We start from the raw sequence: 20,168 nt of genomic DNA, 5'->3' as shown, positions 1-20,168 counted from the left end.
CATCTACCGCCAACACAGTGACATTCCAAGGCAGCCGTGTAGCTCACTCGTAAAAACTTCTGTTATTATACCAATATCTAGCCACATTTGAAAAAGAACAGGTTTTATTACAAAGGTTTTATACAAAGTAAATTATAAATACGGCCATCAAACAAAACAGCTTTTGACAATCAAACAAGCCAGTAGAACACTGGCACTATAGCTGTTACATGGACAAAAACCTGATGCAAGTATCAAGACATGACAAATTCCTGTATCCGCCTTGGGGAAAAAATTTAAGTCTTTTTCTATGTAGGAAACAATTACTCTCTGCATTCCTTTCGGGAAAACATCGGTTACTAGCAACAGGTTAAAAAACCAAACTATACAGTTACTTTTTTAAAAGGGGTGATTATTTGTCTAAGTGAAAGCCATGTTCAGAAGCACACAGCATACCCTCATGTTCTGCCATAAAAAACACTAATCCAAAAGCCTTCATTTTTACTCGTCCAATGCCAGACGTAAAACCACATACTAAAAAAAAGTGTGCCTGCTGTCACACAGAATTACATTTTTTGTTTTCCAGTTTCAAAATACAACTTTAAAGACTAACCAGCCAATCTGCATTTACTTTAAACAAAGGTGGTCTTTTTACTCATGAATGAAGAGATATCCAATCAAGAAAGAAATACCACAAAGACAGTACAGTCAAAGGAATACGAATACAATATGAGTGCACATGCAGTGCACAACTAGCATGGTTTTTTCTTTAAAAAAAGGTGGGTTCTAAGCCATCTTGAAAATGTTGGCTCATTTATTTCGAAACTAATGCTGTTTCAGTCTAAAAATCGCTAGCAAAAGCTAGCAAGAAGTTGAAGTCTCTGAATAACGTAGCACTAAGGTTCTAATCCTGCACACCAGTGAAATGGTCATTCTTACCTTTACACCAACATACAAAAAGAATCAGAGCTTTCTTGTCTTTGAAAATAACTTGGAGGCGTGAAACTTTGCGGTGGCCAGAATACCTTCTACTTCACAGGGTGCGTCTCTTAACAGGCTGCAACTTCTGGTTCCTCTCACAATTAAGAATTAGTATTTAAAACAGCACGGGTTACATGGTAATACAGTGATTTGTTACTTAAAGGGCTGTGTAGAAGACATACGATTTAAATATTTATCCCTTATGAAACAAGTAGTAACACTGCATACAGTTCTCTTCCATACCTAATAAAAAGTGCCATCAATTTCTCAAGTATGTTCCATTTCATGGAATTACAGGAGGAGGTAATGGTGTATTTACACAATGTTGTTACACAGCTAACTTTAATTTCTTCTTCTTAGCTTTCATGACAGGTGGCAATGATATTTTGAAAGCAGTCCTGAAAAAAAACATAAAAAAAAGGAACTGTCAGATACACTGAACATATTTCCACACCCACCCTTGAAACAAGAAGAAGAAACACTTACTCGCATGTACTACAAATAGGACTGAAGTTGCAGAATACTGGAAAATAAAAGAATTGGCTTTCACTAAAATAGTTCATTTGAATGTAAGAAATCAGACTCTTAAATATTTATAAACTTACTTGACAAGCACACAGAGCACACGTAACCAATTTCAATGAGATTTCGATGACAGAAGCATGCAGCTCTGTAGTCAACATGAATAGGAGGTGGAAGGACAAGCTGTGATCTTTGCTCTTGATCAGGGAGAAATACCCACTGCACAAACAGAGAAAAAATATTTTGCAAATTGGAATGGTACTGCTGTACTACCTTGTCAATAAAGTCAGTAAGATTTCATATGTGATATAGGAAAAACAGTGAAGTGTTTTTTAAATGACTTACCAACAAATACTGCAGAAGGGATGGCATGTGGGGCACTTTCAAATATATGCCACCCGTAATGTCACAAGCCTGGAAAGCAGAGAGCATAATCAGATGATTATGTTTTATGAGATTAACAGGATATTTAAAATACCCACATCCTGCACAAGGCCTGCATGTTGGAACTGTCAGGTTCACTGAACGTATTTCCACACCCACTCTTGAAACAAAGGAAAGACGACAGCTTTGGAATATGTCAAACTATCTAGCATCAAGTATCTACAAATAAAGGTAAACAGCAAACAAGAACAGGAAGTCTGTACCTGTTGCAGAAGACCTGAATCAGAGTCCAAGACACAGGCATCAATCAAAATACTCTGCAAGAAAAGAGATGAAACACATGAAAAACAAATTCAGCTAGGACCAATGTAGCCTCAGCAGTGTTACTGTCATGACCTGTTTCTGCTATAAATGCACTCCACATATAAATGCACATGCTTTTACAGCTGCAGGACCACCACAGCCATAGGGAAGCTCTTTCACTTGATCAGAACATTATCATAAGAGAAATGAACAATCTTCTTATCTTTGCACATTAATAAAAAATAACATAATATGAAAAAAATGTCAGCTTCACCTGTTTCTGTGCCGCAAAGATCACATTCATGAAATTCATATATTGCAATGCACTGTCTTCTGCTGCTTTTATGACCTAAATAAAACAATTCAAACTTGTTAGCCTACATAATATCAGTGGTTTTCAAGACTAAAAGAAAACTGTCAGCAAAAGTTCTTACCAAAATCCTTGATTTCATTTCTTGATTGGCTAAGTATTAAAAAGAAAAAGAAATGCATGAGCACATTGTTTCTATCACCTGTAGTTTGCCTTTTTAATTCTGTAGCATCTAACATCTCAGATATCTAACATCCAAGACTTTAGGTCTAACATCTCAGTTAAAATATGTATACGAAACTATTTTACAGTCCCAGTGACAAGCACCTGTGGACTAATTCAGACGTGTTATGAAAGCAGACCCATTTAATTTATTGTCCAAAAGCAGTTTGATGTTCATCAGGAAAGAAATGTTCAAAGCTGTTCATTACCAACTCACTGGTTGAAACACATATCTCAAGTTATATGGTATTTCTCATTGATCAAAGTAATCTGAAATGTATAGCTGATTCTAGACCAACATGCTCCTTGCAAAACTATTTGCACAAATAGCACTTTTCCTGATTATAGAAGTCACAAGAGGAAGACCAAAACTGAGTAAGAAAGTAAACTATCATCACAGCTCTGCAGGTGGTCCCTTTGGAAGATTTGTGCATTTTGTGACTTTCAACCTCCAGTTGTTCTAAGGATATGCCAGTTTCAGTTTTACTCGTTTCACTTGCATTCAACAGAAAATCAGAGTAAGAATGTGGACTAATGATCAAGTCCTTTACTTTTAATTGTCACCCAGACCTAGTTTAAACTGGGCAACTTCAAATAATCGGGATAAACCTGTACCTATTACCACCCCGATTTTGGAAATAGCGGTGTGTCAAAACATATGGATATTTGTATGTACATATGCATTTTCATCTGTTATTCCAATTCAAATATTTATTTAAGTATTCAAAACAGGAGAAGAGGTGTTACCTTTTACCTCTTTGCCCATCTTGTTGATATCTACATTAGCTGACATTAAGGAATCTACATTCTATTCTTGGAAATAACTCCAGTATCCATACCACGTATTCACCACCTTAGCCAACACACATTTTAATAAGCATGACCCACAGTTATTAGGCAAACGTTTCAGTTTGAGAACAGGAATAGTAAATCTTAATTAATTTTATAAGAAACAGTCTTAAAATAAAGACTTTGAAGATTCTGCCATCAAAAGGATACAGCAAAGTGCTTTAGCAAGTGATCCTGCTAACAGAGTTTCTGTTTGCTGGCCCCTCATGTCAGCTGCAATACAAGAGAAGCTGCAAAAGTTACTTTTATATACAAAACAGTTGCTGAACATCACCATACCAAATACTACAAGTTTTATCTTTGGCAAATAGTATTAACACAGAGACCTGAAGTGTCAACTATAATAAACTCATCTACTTTAAACATACTAAAATTCACATGATCAAAATAAAGGAAATTCCTACAACTCCTTGAGAGTCCAGGTGTTTTGCAATTCTGCATATTAAGCCTAGAATTTTCTTCTCCTTACTTTTTGTCATGAGGTCTTTAATCTCTTCTGCAATCGCATCATTTATTGCTGTTAACAATTCATATTTTCCATCCTTGCTGCCAGAGCAATTAGATTCCATGGAAGTACCGCCATCTCCAAATGGATCGGCAAAAGCCCAGCGCTTCCCAGGGTACAAGAAACGGCTGAAACAGAGGAAAAACAAAGTATTCATGCTTTGTCTTCAACCTTGTAAGAAAAAAATGCCATAAACTAATCAGCTGTAGACAGCAATACTCTGAAGTATAATTTCAAATAACTTAAATACTTTAGACATTAAAGAGACTACATAAGGCAGGCAATTTTCAAACTCAAAATGGAGTAAAATGCACATTCACCTCCCACCTTTCAAGACATCTCTTAAGAGAACTGGCAAATAGATACCATGCCTGCATTTAGGGGTAGATCCTGAGACTCATGAATATCTGGGGGAAAAATATCCACTAAACAGGAAACTTCTGCCACTTGCATTGTCCTGCTTGCTGCATCTCTACCATCCTCTCTCTCCATACATTTTTAAGTAAAAGTCTGTTTAAACCTCCCTTCTGTCTTAAAAGCCTTTTTGTTGCTTTGTGTAAGGCACTAAGATTATTTCTTTCCTACACTGTTTTAGTCGATTTCTCTTTTTAAGACAATGATACATTATGCATTTAAACCTGGTTTCAATTATATACTTCAGTCCAACAAGAAAATCAGGACACAGATATAAGAAAGTGCACTTTAAACATTTACACTGTTAAGGAGCAGCTATACCTTTCTTGTGTGTGACTTGCTATTACAGCAAGTCTGTTGGTGCGATTCATAAATAAGTGCGAATTTCCCAGCACCATCACTGCATCAATGCATTTTGACAGGGTGAACTGCTAAAAAAAAAAAAAAAAAAAAAAAAAAAGACAAAAGTAGATATAGCACAATAACACAGTTAAGCAATTTAGAAGAAATCTCATAAATAACTGTAGTTAGAAGAACTTGAATTTGAAGACACAGAACAAGCTTCCTTTCTTAATAGCAAGCATTTAGGAAAAAAGCTTTGACAAACACACAACGCTGGGTAGCTACTGTAAAAAGAGTATTCTAATAGCCATTACATCCATTTTAGAAGACAACGTTAGCATACCTCAGAAATCAAAGACTAACCCCACCTGTTGCCTACTTACTAACACTTTTTAAAAAAAAAAAAGCTATTTCCCTCAGAAATCACCATCACTAGTAACAACACCCAGAAGACATACCTCAGCTTCTCCCAGCGCCTTCTTTCCCCACCAGATCGGGTTGGCGTCAACGACGATGACCAGCAGGCTCAGCTCATCATCTGAAAAAGTGACAACACAGCAGCGTCACTCCAAGCTCCGTGCGAAACGCCGAGCAGCGCCGACCGACGGCTCCCGAGCGGCGGGGCTCGCCCGGACCCCGGCAGTTCAGAGGAGCCGGGCAGAGCCCGGCCCGGCCCGCGGCGGGAACACGGGGAACCTGCCGGCCTGGCAGCGCGGGCTGCCCCACGGGCCTGGCGGAGCTTCCCTTAGGAGGCACGGGGGCGACGGGGACGCGCCCCAGAGCCCCGCTCTCGGCCCCGCTTCTGCCTCCTCCGGAAGGAACCCGGCCGCCGGAGCGGCCGCAGCCCGGCCGGCCCCAGGGCTGAGGCCCGCTGGGCCCGGGCGACCGCTCCCCCCTCCCGCCACCGCCGCGCTCCCCGGGAACCCGCCGCCTCACCCGCGCTCATAGCGCCGGTGGGCAGCGCCAGCTGCTCCCGGTGCCTGGAGATGACGCCACGGCCCGGCGCTACGTCATCCGAACGGGTCCCGTCGCTCGGGCGGCGCCACGCCCAGGCGAGGCGGGCGGTGTGGCGGCCGGGCGGGGAGGGGAGCGGAGCGGAGCGGGCGCTGCCATGAGCACGGACGGTAAATGGGAGCGGGGGGCGGGCGGCGCGGGGTAGCGCCGGGCCTGACCGCGCCCCGTTGCCTTGCAGACCTGATCGAGACCTTCAGGGCGCAGCTGAGGGACGACCCCGACGTCGCCTCGGCCGTGGTCGCCATCCGCGTGCTGCTGGGCTTCCTCAAGCAGGACCGAGGTGGGCCCGGGTCCCCCCTCAGCCGCGGGCGGGACGGGGTCTCCCCTCTGCCGCGGGTCTCCCCACGGCGAGGCCCGCGGGGCTGAGGCCCAGCCCTGCCCTGACCGCGCACCTCTGCCTCCCCGCAGGGGAGACCATCCAGGGCCTGAGGAGCAGCCTGCTGGCCGCCATCGACACCCTGTCTCGGGTGGACTCCTCGGTGGCCGTCTCCTCCGGCGGGGAGCTCTTCCTGCGCTTCATCAGCCTCACCTCCCTGGAGTACTCGGTAAGGGCGGCTGTCCCCCTGCTCGGCCGCGCTGCCTGCTGGGGGGACCCTCCAGCCTCACAGCAGCCATCGCTGTGCTTTCCAGGACTACTCCAAGTGCAAAGAAATCATGATTGAGCGTGGGGAGATCTTCCTGAGGAAAGTCTCTCTCTCGAGGAACAAAATCGCCAAGCTGTGTCATCCTTTCATCAGAGATGGTGCTGTAAGTAGGCAGAGGCAGGGTCACTCTCCTTCTGTTGCTCTGCTGCTTGCAGTAATGGAAAAACAGAGCGGGGGCGGGAGGGAGTGAAATTTATTAACGTTCACAACAGCGTTGTCTGATGGTAGCTTCTGCAAGTACGTAGGTGTAACATCACCCTTCGCTCTATTTTGTTAAGACTCATTTCCTCCCCCACTTCCATTTCCATGCAGTCCAAGAGGTGCTGAGGAGTCACAGCTTCAAGTTTGCGTTTAAGGTACTAGATCATCACCCCTTAGCTGCATCAGGGCTGGCCACAAAATGTCTGGCTTACAGGGTGGTTTGCTATCCTATGATTTGTAGAGTACAAGTGACATACATTATTATTTAACACTGATGGACAGTTGTGTGAAGTAAAAGCCATGACACCATTTACAAAAGTAAACGTTTCCCAAAGCTCAGCAAAAGTAATATCTGACTATGGTTTTTTTGACAGCAAATATTGACACATGCCTACTCAAGAGTGGTCCTCAGAGTGTTAGAAGCAGCCGTTGAGTCAAAGAAGCGATTCAGTGTTTATGTTACTGAATCACAGCCAGATCAAGCAGGGCAAGTACTCGTTAATTTGTTTTTTATCTGGGTTAACAGTGTAAGTTACAGCTAGCATCAAATCTGTCATACCTTAAGAAAAGCTGCTAGGCTTGTTAGCAGCATTTTAAATGGTAACTGTCACTAATAATATCACATTATTCTGGACAAGTAAAAAAAAAAACAATATTGGCAAGTAATTCCCCATACTAAATACTCTAATTGCAGTGTTATCTACGTTTTCCTCAAAGGCTTGCAAACTTTCAGTCAGTGCCAGGCAACCTACTTTTCCCTTGGGAGATGGGAGACAACTGATTTCTAGTTGTCTGCTTCAAAAGTAGGTTAAAATAATCAATATTATCTTAAGCTTAGCAAAGTACATTTCTCTAACAATGTTGTTTGAAGATGCCAAATAAAATATATTAATTACTGATAGCAGCAGAGCAAGCTTTCCCTCTTCAGAGCATATACTGTGTATAAGCAATAAATCCTACATACCGGATAATACATGTTGCTAACCAGTCTCTCTCTAGAATCAAAGATGTTCAGTGGAATACATACAATTTTCCAGCTTCACTGAAACAACTTCTAGCAATGCACCCCATGCTTTATTTCTTGTTTCTTACACCCTATTGATGGAAAAGCTGAAACAGTTTAGGTAATCTGTCGTCTTAATAATAGTTCACTGACTCATCTTTCTGTAGCTGTAACTCCTGACTGCTAAAACAAACTGACTTTGCTTTTGTTGCATTTGTTGTGACCTGTTTGTTTCCATTTCTACACAAGAACTTATTTTCTATTAGAGGGTACATCATAAGCCAAAACTACAGGCAAGGGAACATGGGCAGTTACGGGTTTCAGTCTTTCAGACAATATTTTTCTAGCATTGCCTTTAAAGAAGAGCCTTATAAAGCTTCAAATGTGGTTCTTTTAATAGGCAAAAAATGGCAAAAGCCCTGAGGAAGCTGAACATTCCTGTGACTGTGATTCTGGATGCTGCAGTTGGGTAAGTCTGATCATTAAAGCTTAATATTCTTCATCACAATTTTATTTTGATAGTGTTACATGTAAGTTTCCTAGAAGCTTGTTCAAACTACAGAGGTTGTTACTTAGTCATAGTCATCAAACAAGCTAAACAAGTTATACCTTTAAGTGCACGATTAGGAGAGTATGTCTGCTACAAAACAAGTATTTGATGTTTGTGAGTTAGAATGAAAAAAGGAGTCAGACCTAAGTGTAGAACTTGGGGATATCTGTAAAAAAGAACTGAGGTGCTATGCAAAAAGGCAACTTTTTTCCTAATTTGCATGTGTTATCATTTTGGGGTTTCTTAAGCTACTTGCTAAATTACTGCTTAGTATAAGTCCAAAACATGAGAAAAAAAAGAACGACAATACATCTGAACCTCAATTCTTGCCTAAGTGCAAAATGTCTGAGAGACTGCCTCCAAGAGAATATGTACCAGTCTGCTTACCAACGCACCTCTATCTAGGGAAGACAGTGGCTTGAGTGGACAAGTCTACAAGTCCTGTTTCACACCTTAAGTCTATTCAAATCACTTAGTTGATGGTTTTCTTTTTAGATTTATATTTTCAATTAACAAAACACATTGGAGGGATGTAAAGAAAGGGGATTAGATGAGGAGCATTCTATGTATTTGGCTAAGGTTATCACGGCGCAGTTACACTTCACTGTGTAGGTAGTAAACTTACCACAGGAACCCATGTTCCTGTAACCGAGTATCATTCCTAGTCAGATTTCAACTTCTCCCAGCATTTACACAATTGCCAAGGTCAGCTATGGCTGGAGAAGGTACAGTTACTTAATATTCCTGCCAGGGAAGCAGATGAAAGCTCACTCCAAGAATGTATAACAGCATATGGACTTACATAGGTAGATAAAACTAGTTCAGAAAAGTGAAAGACTGTTTGAATTACTAATTTCTGTTCTGTTCAGCAAGTCATTTGTCATATTACCCAATAAGACTTGGCTTTTTCCCCCCCTTTGAACAGCTACATTATGGAGAAAGTGGACCTGGTGTTAGTTGGTGCTGAAGGCGTAGTTGAAAGCGGAGGCATTATTAACAAGGTAATAGGTAGTGAGTTTACTACATCATTCTGTAAACTCTAGACTTTTAAAGTTTGGTTTCTCTGAAGAATTCAAGGCTTTCTGAAAAGTCTTTTCTATTTGGATGTTATCCAGTAAACGTCTATTTATTGTTGGAAACTGGGCAATATTATGTCATGCTAGCACTGACTGTTCTCCATCTGTCTCCACAGATTGGCACTAATCAAATTGCTGTGTGTGCCAAAGCTCAGAATAAGCCATTTTATGTGGTAGCAGAAAGTTTCAAGTTTGTAAGACTTTTCCCTCTAAATCAGCAGGATGTCCCAGATAAGTTTAAGGTAAGAGAAATTAAAATTACTTCTTAGCCACCTCTTCATGCACACTTATGTGTCTATGAAAAATTTTCATCTAAGCATGTCTTCATTTATCTGGATCTCTCTACTCTAGCTTACTTTACATAATATGGAGTTGCTCCATGTTACAGTCACATGCCAAACAGCCATAATTTGTCTTAATACTAACGTAGTTCCTAAAGCGGTTCCTTTGGGGCACAGGAGCAGCTGAGGGCAAGAAACAGTTAAATCAATACACTCCAGAACTACAAATTGTACTTCATACACAAGATAAAATAGCTGAGACCAAGGTGGCATCAGCCTATGCCTCATTTTAAAGCAACTGACTTCCTTCAGTTCTACCACAAACATCTGCTCAAGACTATAGTACCACTCTTGCCCCAGAGGTTTTAACTTGCAGTTGTATAATAGCTAATGGTCTCCATTTCCTTCTAGTACAAAGCAGACACTCTGAAAACAAGTCAGAATCTAACAGAGGAGCACCCCTGGATTGACTACACATCACCATCACTAATTACGTTACTGTTTACAGACCTCGGTGTGTTAACTCCATCAGCTGTCAGTGATGAACTTATTAAACTCTATCTGTAACAGAGGACTTTGTACAGGATGTATCATCTTCCAAGTTCTTACAACTGTGATAGTCACCGAAGAAGACGATACAAGTTATATGGACACAGTAAAGAAACAACATTGTAAGGATTAATGTAATTATCAGCCTTCTTTAGTTTTTAAAGCAAAACTTACATGTGGATGGACCACTATTAAAAAAAAAAAGTCCATAAGTTACTACAGCTTCTAAGGACCTAAAATAAATTATTTTAAAGATGGGTGGAGTATTTTGATACTGTAAAAGAAAATACCTTATGGTGATTCAAACTCATTCTGAGGTATGCTGTTACTTACTGATCTGTGGTACATACCTGAAAAAAACAAAATGAAAACCTACACAAGGCTGTTAATGGAAACCTGCAGCTCCTGCCACGCCACACAAGAGTGGTGCTTTTAGCTTTGTTCTTAACTGCAGGCTTGTTCATACGTCTTTATGGATGCCAGGTCTCTTTATGAAGAAGTTAGATCAATTCTGTTCTCTGCATCATTATTTTGTTAGAAAAATACAGTTTTATTGAAATAGGCAGTATTTTAATGTAAAAGTGGTGTTAGAATAACTGTCAACCTTCAGACTCTAGTTCAGCAACAGCTTCTACTTTAAGTCTACTCTGGCTGCCTGTTAGTCTCTTCTCAAACTCTTCTTCGCTAATTTTTCCCTTTTTTAATCTTTTCAAGAGTCTTGTGTCATTCAGCAACTCTTCCATATCCTCATCTTCAATATCGGAGCCCTGTTGGCAGTTGAAAAACAACAAATTAGACACAGCACCAAAAGGTTTTCATTCTGTACAGCTGAACATAAGAGAAGCTTACAACTCAGATTTTGCCAGGAGTATCCAAGCAGGAAATAATACTCAGTTTCTACCTAAGAAGCTACACTCATTGAGAATTGAAAAAAGGAAAAAAAAAGAAAAAGAAATAAAGTACTGTCTACCATCATGCCATACTGCCAGACCTCTGAGAAACACAAATCTATGCTACCTATGCTGGCAGCATTACTGACTAACATCAGAGTGCTAAGAAGTTATTTTAGTGTTTGGCTTTAAAAAGCTTCTCTATAATTTTTTTATGCTTTGCCTGTCAAGGTCCTAAAAAGTTAATTTACAGTGGTCGGTTCCATTAACCTAAAATCCCATGGCTCTCTGCAATTTCAAAGTATGTATCTATGCTACAGCAGTCACATGCAGTTTAATAGAATGGACACAGTTTACCTCTTCACGCTTCCTTTTAGCTGTTATTTTCTTTTTCTTCTCCCTCTTGGCTTTCTGCTTTGACCAGGCTTTGTTCTTTATGAATTTCTTTTTCCCTCCATTTTCCTCTCTTTCTTTTCTTTGTTGTTCTAATTGCTTTTGTCTCTGTTTTTCTCTATTTTTATCCTTAAATGAAATGGAGTCTGTATTAACAGTGACTGGAGTAAAGTCTGGAAAACATTTCCCTCTTAATTCAGGCATCTTTGGCATTTTTAACAATGCAAAACCTTTGGCAAGGCTAGCAAAATCCAGATCTGTTAAAATAAAGATTTTAAAGTCAGTTTCCTGCTGGATAAAAAGTTACTTTCACTAAGTCAGTCACAGAAAAAAACATCTTATTGTATTGTTTGCGTTCTATACTTAATACTAGTGACAATACTAAGTCACTTTTATTTATGCTTACGTCGGTTTGGTCAAACTCACTAATTAAATGTTTTCTCTTGAAAACAATGAGAAACAAGTTGCTTGAAAAAAATAAGAGTTTTGTCAGAATCTGATACTGCAGAAAGTAAGTCTGAGATAAGGAATCAGTGGTTGAAGCTTGTGGACAAGACGACTACGTTTTTTCCCAAACCAAATACTGTTTTCTGAAAAGAACAGTAAAAGATACCAGCCTCTGCTGGGAATTACCTTTTATTCGGAAGATGAGATTACATTCGTGTTTAGCATAAGCCTGGACATAAGACACAAAGGCTTTCATCCCTTTCTCAAACACTGCCCGGTCAGCTAGGGCCATGGACTTGAGTTTTGGAAGAAGATCTAACACATTTGTCTGTGGTTTCATTTCCTGCATGGGACACTGAAAGCCAGAGAAGAAATACAAAACCAAAGGAAAAGTTCAGCCGAATGATTTTAAATGCACTGTGAAACTTCAAACACACACTTCTTCCCCAGTTAATCTTCAGTCAGCTTTGAGCCCTTTTCCCCCTTCTGCTTGGTTATTTCAACAGCCCCACACAACAGATGTCCTAGCCCAGCAGAAGAGTTCACACACTGCAGCTCCAGAGGCGTAACATCATCTCATGATCTCATGCCTTACCAACCTATGTTCTCATTAGCAGGCCTGTAGATAATTTATACAATTAATCCCACAAATGAAGGAGCAGGCACAGGAGATTATCCGAGTTAAAAATAAACAGCAGAGAGGGTGGAGTGTATGAACTGGTGGTGGCAGGGTTGGGGGTAGGACTGTAAGCCAGTGCTGCCCTTCTGGAAATGTTCAATCAACACACCCTTAGAAATGAAGAGCCCTTCCTTGCTCAATGCATCACATATTCCTGTTACAAACTCAAGAGATAACACTGGGAGCAATCGTGTTCTAAAAGGTAGTTGCATTTGGTGATTAATAAGCAGCTCTTGTCTTTTTTTAATTGTGCAGCTCTGCTAAAACATGACCTATGCATATGACCTTAAGTTCTACAAATTCTGATTTCAGAACTCCTATCAGTAAGCCTGTCCACTTGCTCTTTCCTGCTCTGAGGTAGAATAAAAGTTTACTAACCTTTTGGTTGATTGAGAGAAAGTTAACATAAGATTCTTCCATGGGAAGCAAAAATACAAGTGCACTGCCTACATTGCCGATCCGTGCTGTTCGACCACACCGATGCACAAAGGCACTGAAACAACACAATACAGAGCTAACTTAACAGGAGATGCTCAGTCTGATTTTAAAGTACTAGGCAGTAAAAGGGCAAATCTTGTGGAATGGAAAATAGAGAGTGCTATATACTTTTGAACTAAACCAACAGGAATTAGTAAAATGCAATACAAGAGATGTGTAGCAGTGCCACTCAATTGTTAGGACTGTATGCTAAAGCAAGGCTTATCTGTTTTGGGGGTAAAGTTTAAGCAGGTTGTAGGGAGAATTATGACAATGGAAGTTAAAATACATGGAAAAGCAGCTTTCACGTGAGCTTTCAATGTACCATTCCTTGAAGAGCTCTGTCCCCCCTCTCATCTCTGTTCTCATTCACCCTAGTGTCTTACTTCTCGTTATTTATTTGATACTCTCATACTAACCCTTACACCAGAGTGCCTCTTCACACAAATATAAGTGGCGACCACTCATTTGACTTAAGCACACGCAACACAAAGTCATTTCAATTCACAGCAGTTACAACAAAAATTGCAGTGTTTCAACCTCCCTTGTTCATGCACTGTTTTGTGTGTTCACTCAGACTAACTTCCAGGCAGCGATTAAATGTTTTCCACAGTTTAGGTTCCCAATTTATATCTGAACAGTACAGTAACATGACCACAAGTAGAGTAAAGGTTCTTAAGATCTGAAGTTGTACCTCGCACTGCTAGGTGGGTCATACTGTAAAACCCATTGTACTTCTGGAATGTCTATGCCACGGGCCATCACATCAGTGCAAACTAAAATGCCACTAGGAAGAAAAAAAAGCAAAGCGTATTCTCATTAAACTGTCATTTGAGAAGAGCCAGTCTCCCCCCTGCTGTGTATTCTGCATCTACACTGGAAAATGAGGAACAAAACATTTTAAAACATTTGTTTTTTGAAAAGAGAAAAAATATTGTAAGGTAGTTGCAGTTTTCACCAACTAAAATTCTACATAACATTATGAAAAGGAATGTGATTTACATTAGATCACTAAGAAAAATCAATTCCTTACTACAAGTTCTATTTTTAAATCACCATGGCATCCACCACGGCTGAACAGAATACTGTAAAAGTTTTATTAAAAGATTTAAGTTGTTCTTCCAGTCTGCTGGTAATTATTTTTCTCATAATATAAAATGCTAAAACTCAGGTCCCATGCAATAAAAAAAAAGACAGCTAATGAGGCAAGAGTCTCTTAACAACATCCTGCGAAGCTGACAAATACTTTTCTGCAGGTAACTTACAGCATTGTGTGGCCATATTCTTGTTCATATACTAATAAAAGAGTATCCTGGTTCTCCACTCTGGTTACCAATCAGGAAAAGGTTCCCTATCGATGGTACGTTTACACAGCAAGGCTAATGTGCATTTGTAGCATGTGACGGTACAGTGTGCCCAGTTAAAATAGTAGCACTGATAGCAGCAGTAATGATGGGCTTCATAGTGCTATGTTTGGCCAGCAAGCAGCACAAACTACAGAGGGTCCCAGGCTGCAGGATATCCTAAATCCGTGTCCCTGCACCTTCCATGCTGCCACACGGATTATCTAAATTAGGCTGGACATGCTCCAGTCACATTTGCACTTTGTTTGTGATCATACTTTGAGTACCTAAGCGTAGTTTGTTGTATCATAAACACATTCAGAACCAGCTGGTAGCATCTTTCTCCTCAGCACAACGCCACTCTTCTGCACTAAAGTGGCAGACAAAATTACATATCCCTTACTATTCTTACTTTTGGCTGGCTTAGCCTGTTCATATGTTCTTACCCTGGGAGCTTCCGAAACTCAGTAAAGATCTTGTTACGCTTGTGCTTCATTTTCCCGTGAATGCTCATTATTTTCACTTGTTTAATTAAGGATTCCAAAGCCTTCCCATAGTATTCCACACAGGCACACGTGCTGTTGTGATACAGACAGACATAAAGGCAAAAGATTACGCTGCATTTTTAATCTGGTTTAGACAGCCAAGCTAGAGTGGTCTGAGACCTTTCAAAAATATACACTATTGCCTATTTTTATTCAAAATATGTACATCATTTTTATAATTAACATCATAATTTCATCTAGAATGCCTTACTTTAAAAATGCATATAAAATTTATGTTTTGCTTAATAAAGTTCAACACAATCCTGACATGAAGCAATGATCAATCTCTTTTTAGGCACCATATTCTACAAGATAACTATTAAAATTAATCGCTTTTTAAAATAGTTGTGTCCTTGTCAACATAGGGCACAGTTTTGGAATTTAAGTAATAAAACACCACACTGTTTTCACAACGAAACACAAACAGAATTACCTGAAAAAGACTAGATGTTTTTCCTGTTTGTGCTGTCGAAGAAAATGCACCAACTGATTAAATTTTTCATCTGCTTTGCAGATCTATACAATGCAAAAGAAAAAAAAATAAGAAAATGGACTTGATACAAAGTGATCTGCCAGTTTCCTCCATTCATTGTGCACTGATAAATGCCTACAGGCATAATTTCGTAATACTGACCATTTGTACCACAGTTCATCATGTGGAATATTACTCTTTTATGTATCTTAAGTAAAAACAAATACTTAAGCTCCCAGTCTTCCCATCCCCAGCCACAATACCTCTCCTGCAGTATTACCTCAAGTATCCCTCAGCCACTTTTCTGGACTTGCCAAAGTCTCGTCCCATACCCATTCACTACAAGCAGGTCAAGGAGCCACAGCACTGCAGCTAGTTTAGGTTTACAACTCCTGGCCAGCTAAACAAAACCCACAGAGCAGGAAACAAGAGGGTTGCTAATTTACATCTTTCTCCTTAGCTTGGTTACTGATCTTTGGAGAACCTGCAAAAGTCTTTGAGATTTCTCGTTCCTCTATTAATGTGATCCTAACCGGCCAAGACTTAAAAACTTATTGATAGAACCAGGAAAAAAGAAGAGGGGAACAAGAAACCATCGCAAAGCACAGAGGTTTGCACCATATAATAGTTCTCCAGTCGTGTTGGAGTTTTTTGTGTGTTGCTTGCTGCCATTCCCTTCTCTTTCACGGAGATGCGGACAGGATTCCGGAGGCCCGCTCTCACCAGGTTCTCCACCTCTTGAGTTTGAGTTGCTGAGAACAGACCTGTCCGTCTCTGCTTGGGCAAAAAGTCCAGAATGGCATTTAAACTGCAAGTAAGCACATGTAAAACATAACTGTCCCAAGACTTCCCTCAGAAAGAAGTTTAATCACTGGAAGTAAGAGCTTACAAACAAAACAGTTTTTATTATCAAATGCCAATCTTCTATTGAACTAATTACCTTAACTTTGAGAGAAAGAGTAAAGAGACATCAAAGCTTATTTGTTGAAGTGTTTTAAGCCATTCTGATGTGTAAATAATGATACTTAATCAAGCATTAATATAGCATGTGCTAATATAGATCAGAAAAAAAGACATTTTAAACTTTGTATTCATCAAGGATCCACTCTTTCCTGATTCTCTTCCCCCTTAGCAATTGCTTTATGTAGCCTTCGGAGCAAGGAGAGATAAAAGAACAAAACAGAAGAAATCTAACTTTAGAGGTCATTGTAGGCCACGCTCATTCACATCAATCATATATGAACTCATTTAAAACTTCAGAAGTATTACCAAAATTTATTATTTAAATACCTTGCTTCGAAGCCCATATCTAGAAGTCTGTCTGCTTCATCTAATACCAACACATCAAGAGACTTCACACAACTTGCTAGATCCAGCCCGTCTGCTTTTCTTCTGAACAGATCCTCCAAGCGGCCTGGTGTAGCTACAATGATGTTCCCACTGTTTGTGAACAAGACATGCAGCAATTTGGTAACTGTGCAAGATAAGGACTTTGGGGGAGCTGCCAACATTATTACCGCAGCACAAACCTGTACACAAGTTGACTGCATTCTTCAATAAAACAATTTCATTTTGTCACTTCTAACTCTATTCATGTCTCAGTGCCTTTCAGACACTATGTTGATGGGAGAAAAACAATCAGGTGAAAGCACACCATTTGTGATAAGAAAAGTTTAGAATATAATCAGCAACTATGGAAAGCAACTATCAGCTAGAAGAAATATTTGGTACCTCTATGCAAAAGCCAGTGGCAAATATGATTGCTTCAAGACTTCATCATCAGTATGAGCACCAGTTCCAGAAAATTATTCATCAGCACAGTCTCAATGTCACTAGAGCCTACTGCTAGTACAACATTTACAAGAAAGAAGGAACTGAAATATTCAGTGAAGAGTTTTCAGCTCACCATGCTGCACACTGTTCTTCATCCAAACAGCATGTAAATGATACTGATTTCACATATGATCCTTTCCTGTTGTCTCATTATGGCGTATCTCACCCAAGGAAAAGAATCCACAACTTCCTCAGCATACACCTAACCTACTCATGCATTACCATCACATTTTAGCACCAGCAAGACCAAAGCCCTAATCTCAAAACCCTAAGGACACAGAGAAAACCATGGCTGCAAGGCACTGACAAAAGTTATTGACAATCAACTCACCCGTGTTCTTTAAACTTTTCAACATCTTCCATGGGATTCCTACCACCAATTAAAAGAATCTGACTAAGACAATAAAACAGAAAGATTTAGGTCATCTTTAAGTTTTGCTAGTGTATGAATGACAGAAGTCCAAAAAAAAAAAGGAACTGTGGTCACGACAAGCCTAAAGTTCACTCACCTAAACCTGGGGAAGTGTTTTGTGAAATGTGATAGCACCTCATCAATTTGAATAGCTAATTCTCTCGTTGGTGTGATAATTATAGCTCCAACCTGCACACGAAAAACAAAAGGAATTTGTGGAAAATAACAGACTAGAAGTAAGATTTGGGCAAAATTCTCCCTTACAAGCTAAGCGAATACGAGCCGTATTTATGATCCCAGTTTTAGACTAAACATTTCCATAGAAACACAATAAAGTATACAAAATAACACAAAATATCTATGGAAGAGGCATTATACCAATGCGCAAAATACCTCTGCTCAAAGAACAGTATCTAATAATGAAATTTAATAGCAAGTAACAGTGCAAGCTCCCCATACAGTAAAATGTATTCCAAGTCAATGGATGCTAAAAAGCATTCAAAGACTCTTGTTTGCAGTACATCATTGTATTTGATATTTTAAGACATTTTTGTAACAGCTCAGAAACCTGTTTTGACCATGTCAAATAAGAAGCTGTATCTAAGTGCAAAGAAAGCATCCTAATGTTTATTTTCAAGTTTTAAACAGTTTGCTGTTACTGCTATATCAAAGAGCTGAGCACATAGTCACTTTATGTGTATGCAATTTGCCTTATTGGTACTTTTCCTGAAGTCCCCAGATCTTGTTGGCACGTCATAAAAATATACTCAGAACTGAATAACTTGATCTTACCTGCATTTTCTTTAATTTTTCTTCCCGTCTGAGAAGAATTTCCAGTATGGGAATGACAAATGCTAAGGTTTTGCCACTGCCTGTTACCTGTGAGACGGGAAACAGAGTCAGCCCTCCCTCAGCTCCAGAGACAAACCAAGAAAAGCAACAGACTCAACCAAGAAAAAGCACTCACCGCTTCTGCCGCAACATCTTTGTTATTCATGAAGAGCGGAATGGTGGCAGACTAAAAAAAAGAAAAACATCACATGAACAGTTGAATTGGCTACAGTGGAAGTAAGTCCCACAGAGGCTAAATGCCCACAAAAGACATCCAAGCTCTCTCTAACCATTACCCAGGCAGAGCCAGTGACTGGAAGCCAAGGGCTGCTACAAAATCCAGTGACTGCTCCGACCTGCGCCCTCGGGGCTGCGACCGAGCCCACCGACACCGCCCAGAGGGGACGGCGCAGCCCGTCCCCAGACCAGCACGGGCTGGCCCAGGCGCTGCTGGCACCGCCCGCACCCTCCTTCCTCAGGCCCTGCCTCCGCGCCGGTGCCCCGGCTCCCCATTCCCCGGGACAACCGCGGGCCTGGGGCCGGCGGGGAGCGTCCCCTCACCTGCACCGGGGTCATGCGGGCGAAGCCGAGCTCCCGCAGCGCCTGCAGCACGCCCGGACTCAGCGCCACGGGCAGCGACTCCCAGCTCCCCTCAGTCACCGCCTCCATCTTGGACGGGCGCCTCTCCCCCCACGCCCCGGGGTCCGGCCTCGGCGGGGCCGCCCGGAAACAGGCGCCGCAGCACCTTGGTTCCGCGGCCGCTGCCTCCCGCCTCACCCTGTGGGTTTTTTGCCTCCTCTCAGAGAGAACTGGGCAGTAAACACCCGGCTATAGTAAAAAAATCATATTCCTGTGGCAAGCGGCCTATCATAGCAAGTACTTCTGCGGGTCATACAGGAGCACTGTGACACCCAGCTGCCCGGGGTGGAGCAGCAAACCCATTCTACGTTTAGAATTACCTGCGATTTCTTCTACCTGCCCACGGAGTGGGATGAATTCCTGATATCCTAAGAGATACTCTGTGAAAAAGCTTTGTGCTAAACTATACTTCCTTAAAGTATCAAAGACAAAAAAAAAATACAAAGTCACTTTTTTTTTTAAAGAATTTGTTTATTTATCGAACCTGGGTCATATTTAGATTCACAAGCAATTTTTAAATGTACATCTTAGAATTCAATTTTAAGTGTTTTACACAAAAATATTGGCACACAACAGTTACAATAAGGTGTAACAGCCACCTTTCTGAAGAACTGCTGCAAGTGTTTGCCCAAGGTTGAAAAAACTTTACCTGGAACATGAAAACCTGTAACAAATTTTAAATTAATTGTACAAAACTGTTGTGTGTTACTTGTAGAGGCTCACCCCTGGAAAAGACCCCACCCCACCCCCAAAAATGATTACAACTAATATACATCAGTCACAACATAATCCTGGCTCAGCACCCACATCAGACGCTTCTTTAATTTTTAAACCAATCTTCAGATACCAAGGAAAGTAACTTTATACAAAAACAAATCTACATGTGCCTGAAAACAAAAACACACCAGTATTTAGCATTATGCTAATTATGATCAGATAATGGCAGAGACTGCCACTTAACTTAAATACAAGGGCTGCATAGCATCGCAATAAACCCCCAGAATCATTAACCCTTTGGCACCAGGAATCCAGATTTCCTGAACACTAACGCATTCTGCAAGAGCGCCAACAGTCTGAG

At 40.7% G+C, this 20,168-nt stretch overlaps 3 protein-coding genes across 6 annotated transcripts; 1 reads left to right on the top strand and 2 right to left on the bottom strand.

The window, feature by feature from the left end:
* Positions 1-86: 86 nt before the first annotated feature.
* GTF2H3 (general transcription factor IIH subunit 3) lies at positions 87-5,856 on the bottom strand. 2 transcript variants are annotated; one of them, XM_069794837.1, is made up of 13 exons: positions 5,748-5,856; positions 5,270-5,349; positions 4,791-4,900; positions 4,020-4,183; positions 3,701-3,763; positions 3,449-3,478; positions 2,604-2,632; positions 2,444-2,518; positions 2,130-2,183; positions 1,828-1,896; positions 1,566-1,701; positions 1,447-1,483; positions 87-1,358 (listed from the first exon to the last, which is right to left on the bottom strand). In XM_069794837.1, the coding sequence occupies exons 1-13, from the start codon at positions 5,755-5,757 to the stop codon at positions 1,289-1,291; spliced, it is 927 nt and encodes a 308-aa protein (XP_069650938.1). In that variant the 5' UTR covers positions 5,758-5,856; the 3' UTR covers positions 87-1,288. The 2 variants fall into 2 exon arrangements, with proteins under 2 accessions (XP_069650938.1, XP_069650937.1); XM_069794836.1 differs by having other exon boundaries at positions 4,791-4,897; positions 5,748-5,855.
* EIF2B1 (eukaryotic translation initiation factor 2B subunit alpha) lies at positions 5,783-10,387 on the top strand. Its single transcript, XM_069794830.1, is given in 10 exon segments — positions 5,783-5,902; positions 5,905-5,935; positions 6,004-6,105; positions 6,234-6,370; positions 6,456-6,572; positions 7,045-7,157; positions 8,074-8,142; positions 9,149-9,224; positions 9,416-9,541; positions 9,992-10,387. Coding segments are annotated over 10 exon segments (1,032 nt in total). The 5' UTR covers positions 5,783-5,797; the 3' UTR covers positions 10,148-10,387.
* On the bottom strand, positions 8,167-19,137 carry DDX55 (DEAD-box helicase 55). Of its 3 annotated transcripts, XM_069794818.1 has the most exons (14): positions 19,013-19,137; positions 18,588-18,638; positions 18,413-18,499; positions 17,718-17,809; positions 17,540-17,602; positions 16,666-16,815; positions 15,994-16,183; positions 15,337-15,419; positions 14,805-14,936; positions 13,710-13,802; positions 12,917-13,031; positions 12,046-12,214; positions 11,377-11,669; positions 8,167-10,896 (listed from the first exon to the last, which is right to left on the bottom strand). In XM_069794818.1, the coding sequence occupies exons 1-14, from the start codon at positions 19,118-19,120 to the stop codon at positions 10,729-10,731; spliced, it is 1,794 nt and encodes a 597-aa protein (XP_069650919.1). In that variant the 5' UTR covers positions 19,121-19,137; the 3' UTR covers positions 8,167-10,728. The 3 variants fall into 3 exon arrangements, with proteins under 3 accessions (XP_069650919.1, XP_069650921.1, XP_069650920.1); XM_069794820.1 differs by lacking the exon at positions 13,710-13,802; XM_069794819.1 differs by lacking the exon at positions 17,540-17,602.
* Positions 19,138-20,168: the final 1,031 nt, after the last annotated feature.

The sequence above is a fragment of the Haliaeetus albicilla genome, chromosome 10 (genome assembly GCF_947461875.1).
Source record: "Haliaeetus albicilla chromosome 10, bHalAlb1.1, whole genome shotgun sequence".
NCBI lineage: Eukaryota > Metazoa > Chordata > Aves > Accipitriformes > Accipitridae > Haliaeetus > Haliaeetus albicilla.
Note: the sequence above shows the minus strand (reverse complement) of the source record. Positions and strands in the feature narration are given on the sequence as shown.

What these genes read in the sequence shown, in the direction of transcription:
- GTF2H3 (XM_069794837.1), bottom strand. An exon ending in TAAAGACCTCATGACAAAAA is followed by an intron (nt 3,764 to 4,019) that starts GTAAGGAGAAGA and finishes CTTGTATTGCAG; the next exon opens with CTGACATGAGGGGCCAGCAA. An exon ending in AAATGAAATCAAGGATTTTG is followed by an intron (nt 2,519 to 2,603) that starts GTAAGAACTTTT and finishes TGTTTTATTTAG; the next exon opens with GTCATAAAAGCAGCAGAAGA.
- DDX55 (XM_069794818.1), bottom strand. Translation starts at nt 19,120, where the DNA reads ATGGAGGCGGTGACTGAGGGGAGCTGGGAGTCGCTGCCCGTGGCGCTG. An exon ending in GACCCACCTAGCAGTGCGAG is followed by an intron (nt 13,032 to 13,709) that starts GTACAACTTCAG and finishes GTGTTGTTTCAG; the next exon opens with TGCCTTTGTGCATCGGTGTG. An exon ending in TTCTCTCAATCAACCAAAAG is followed by an intron (nt 12,215 to 12,916) that starts GTTAGTAAACTT and finishes TCTGGCTTTCAG; the next exon opens with TGTCCCATGCAGGAAATGAA.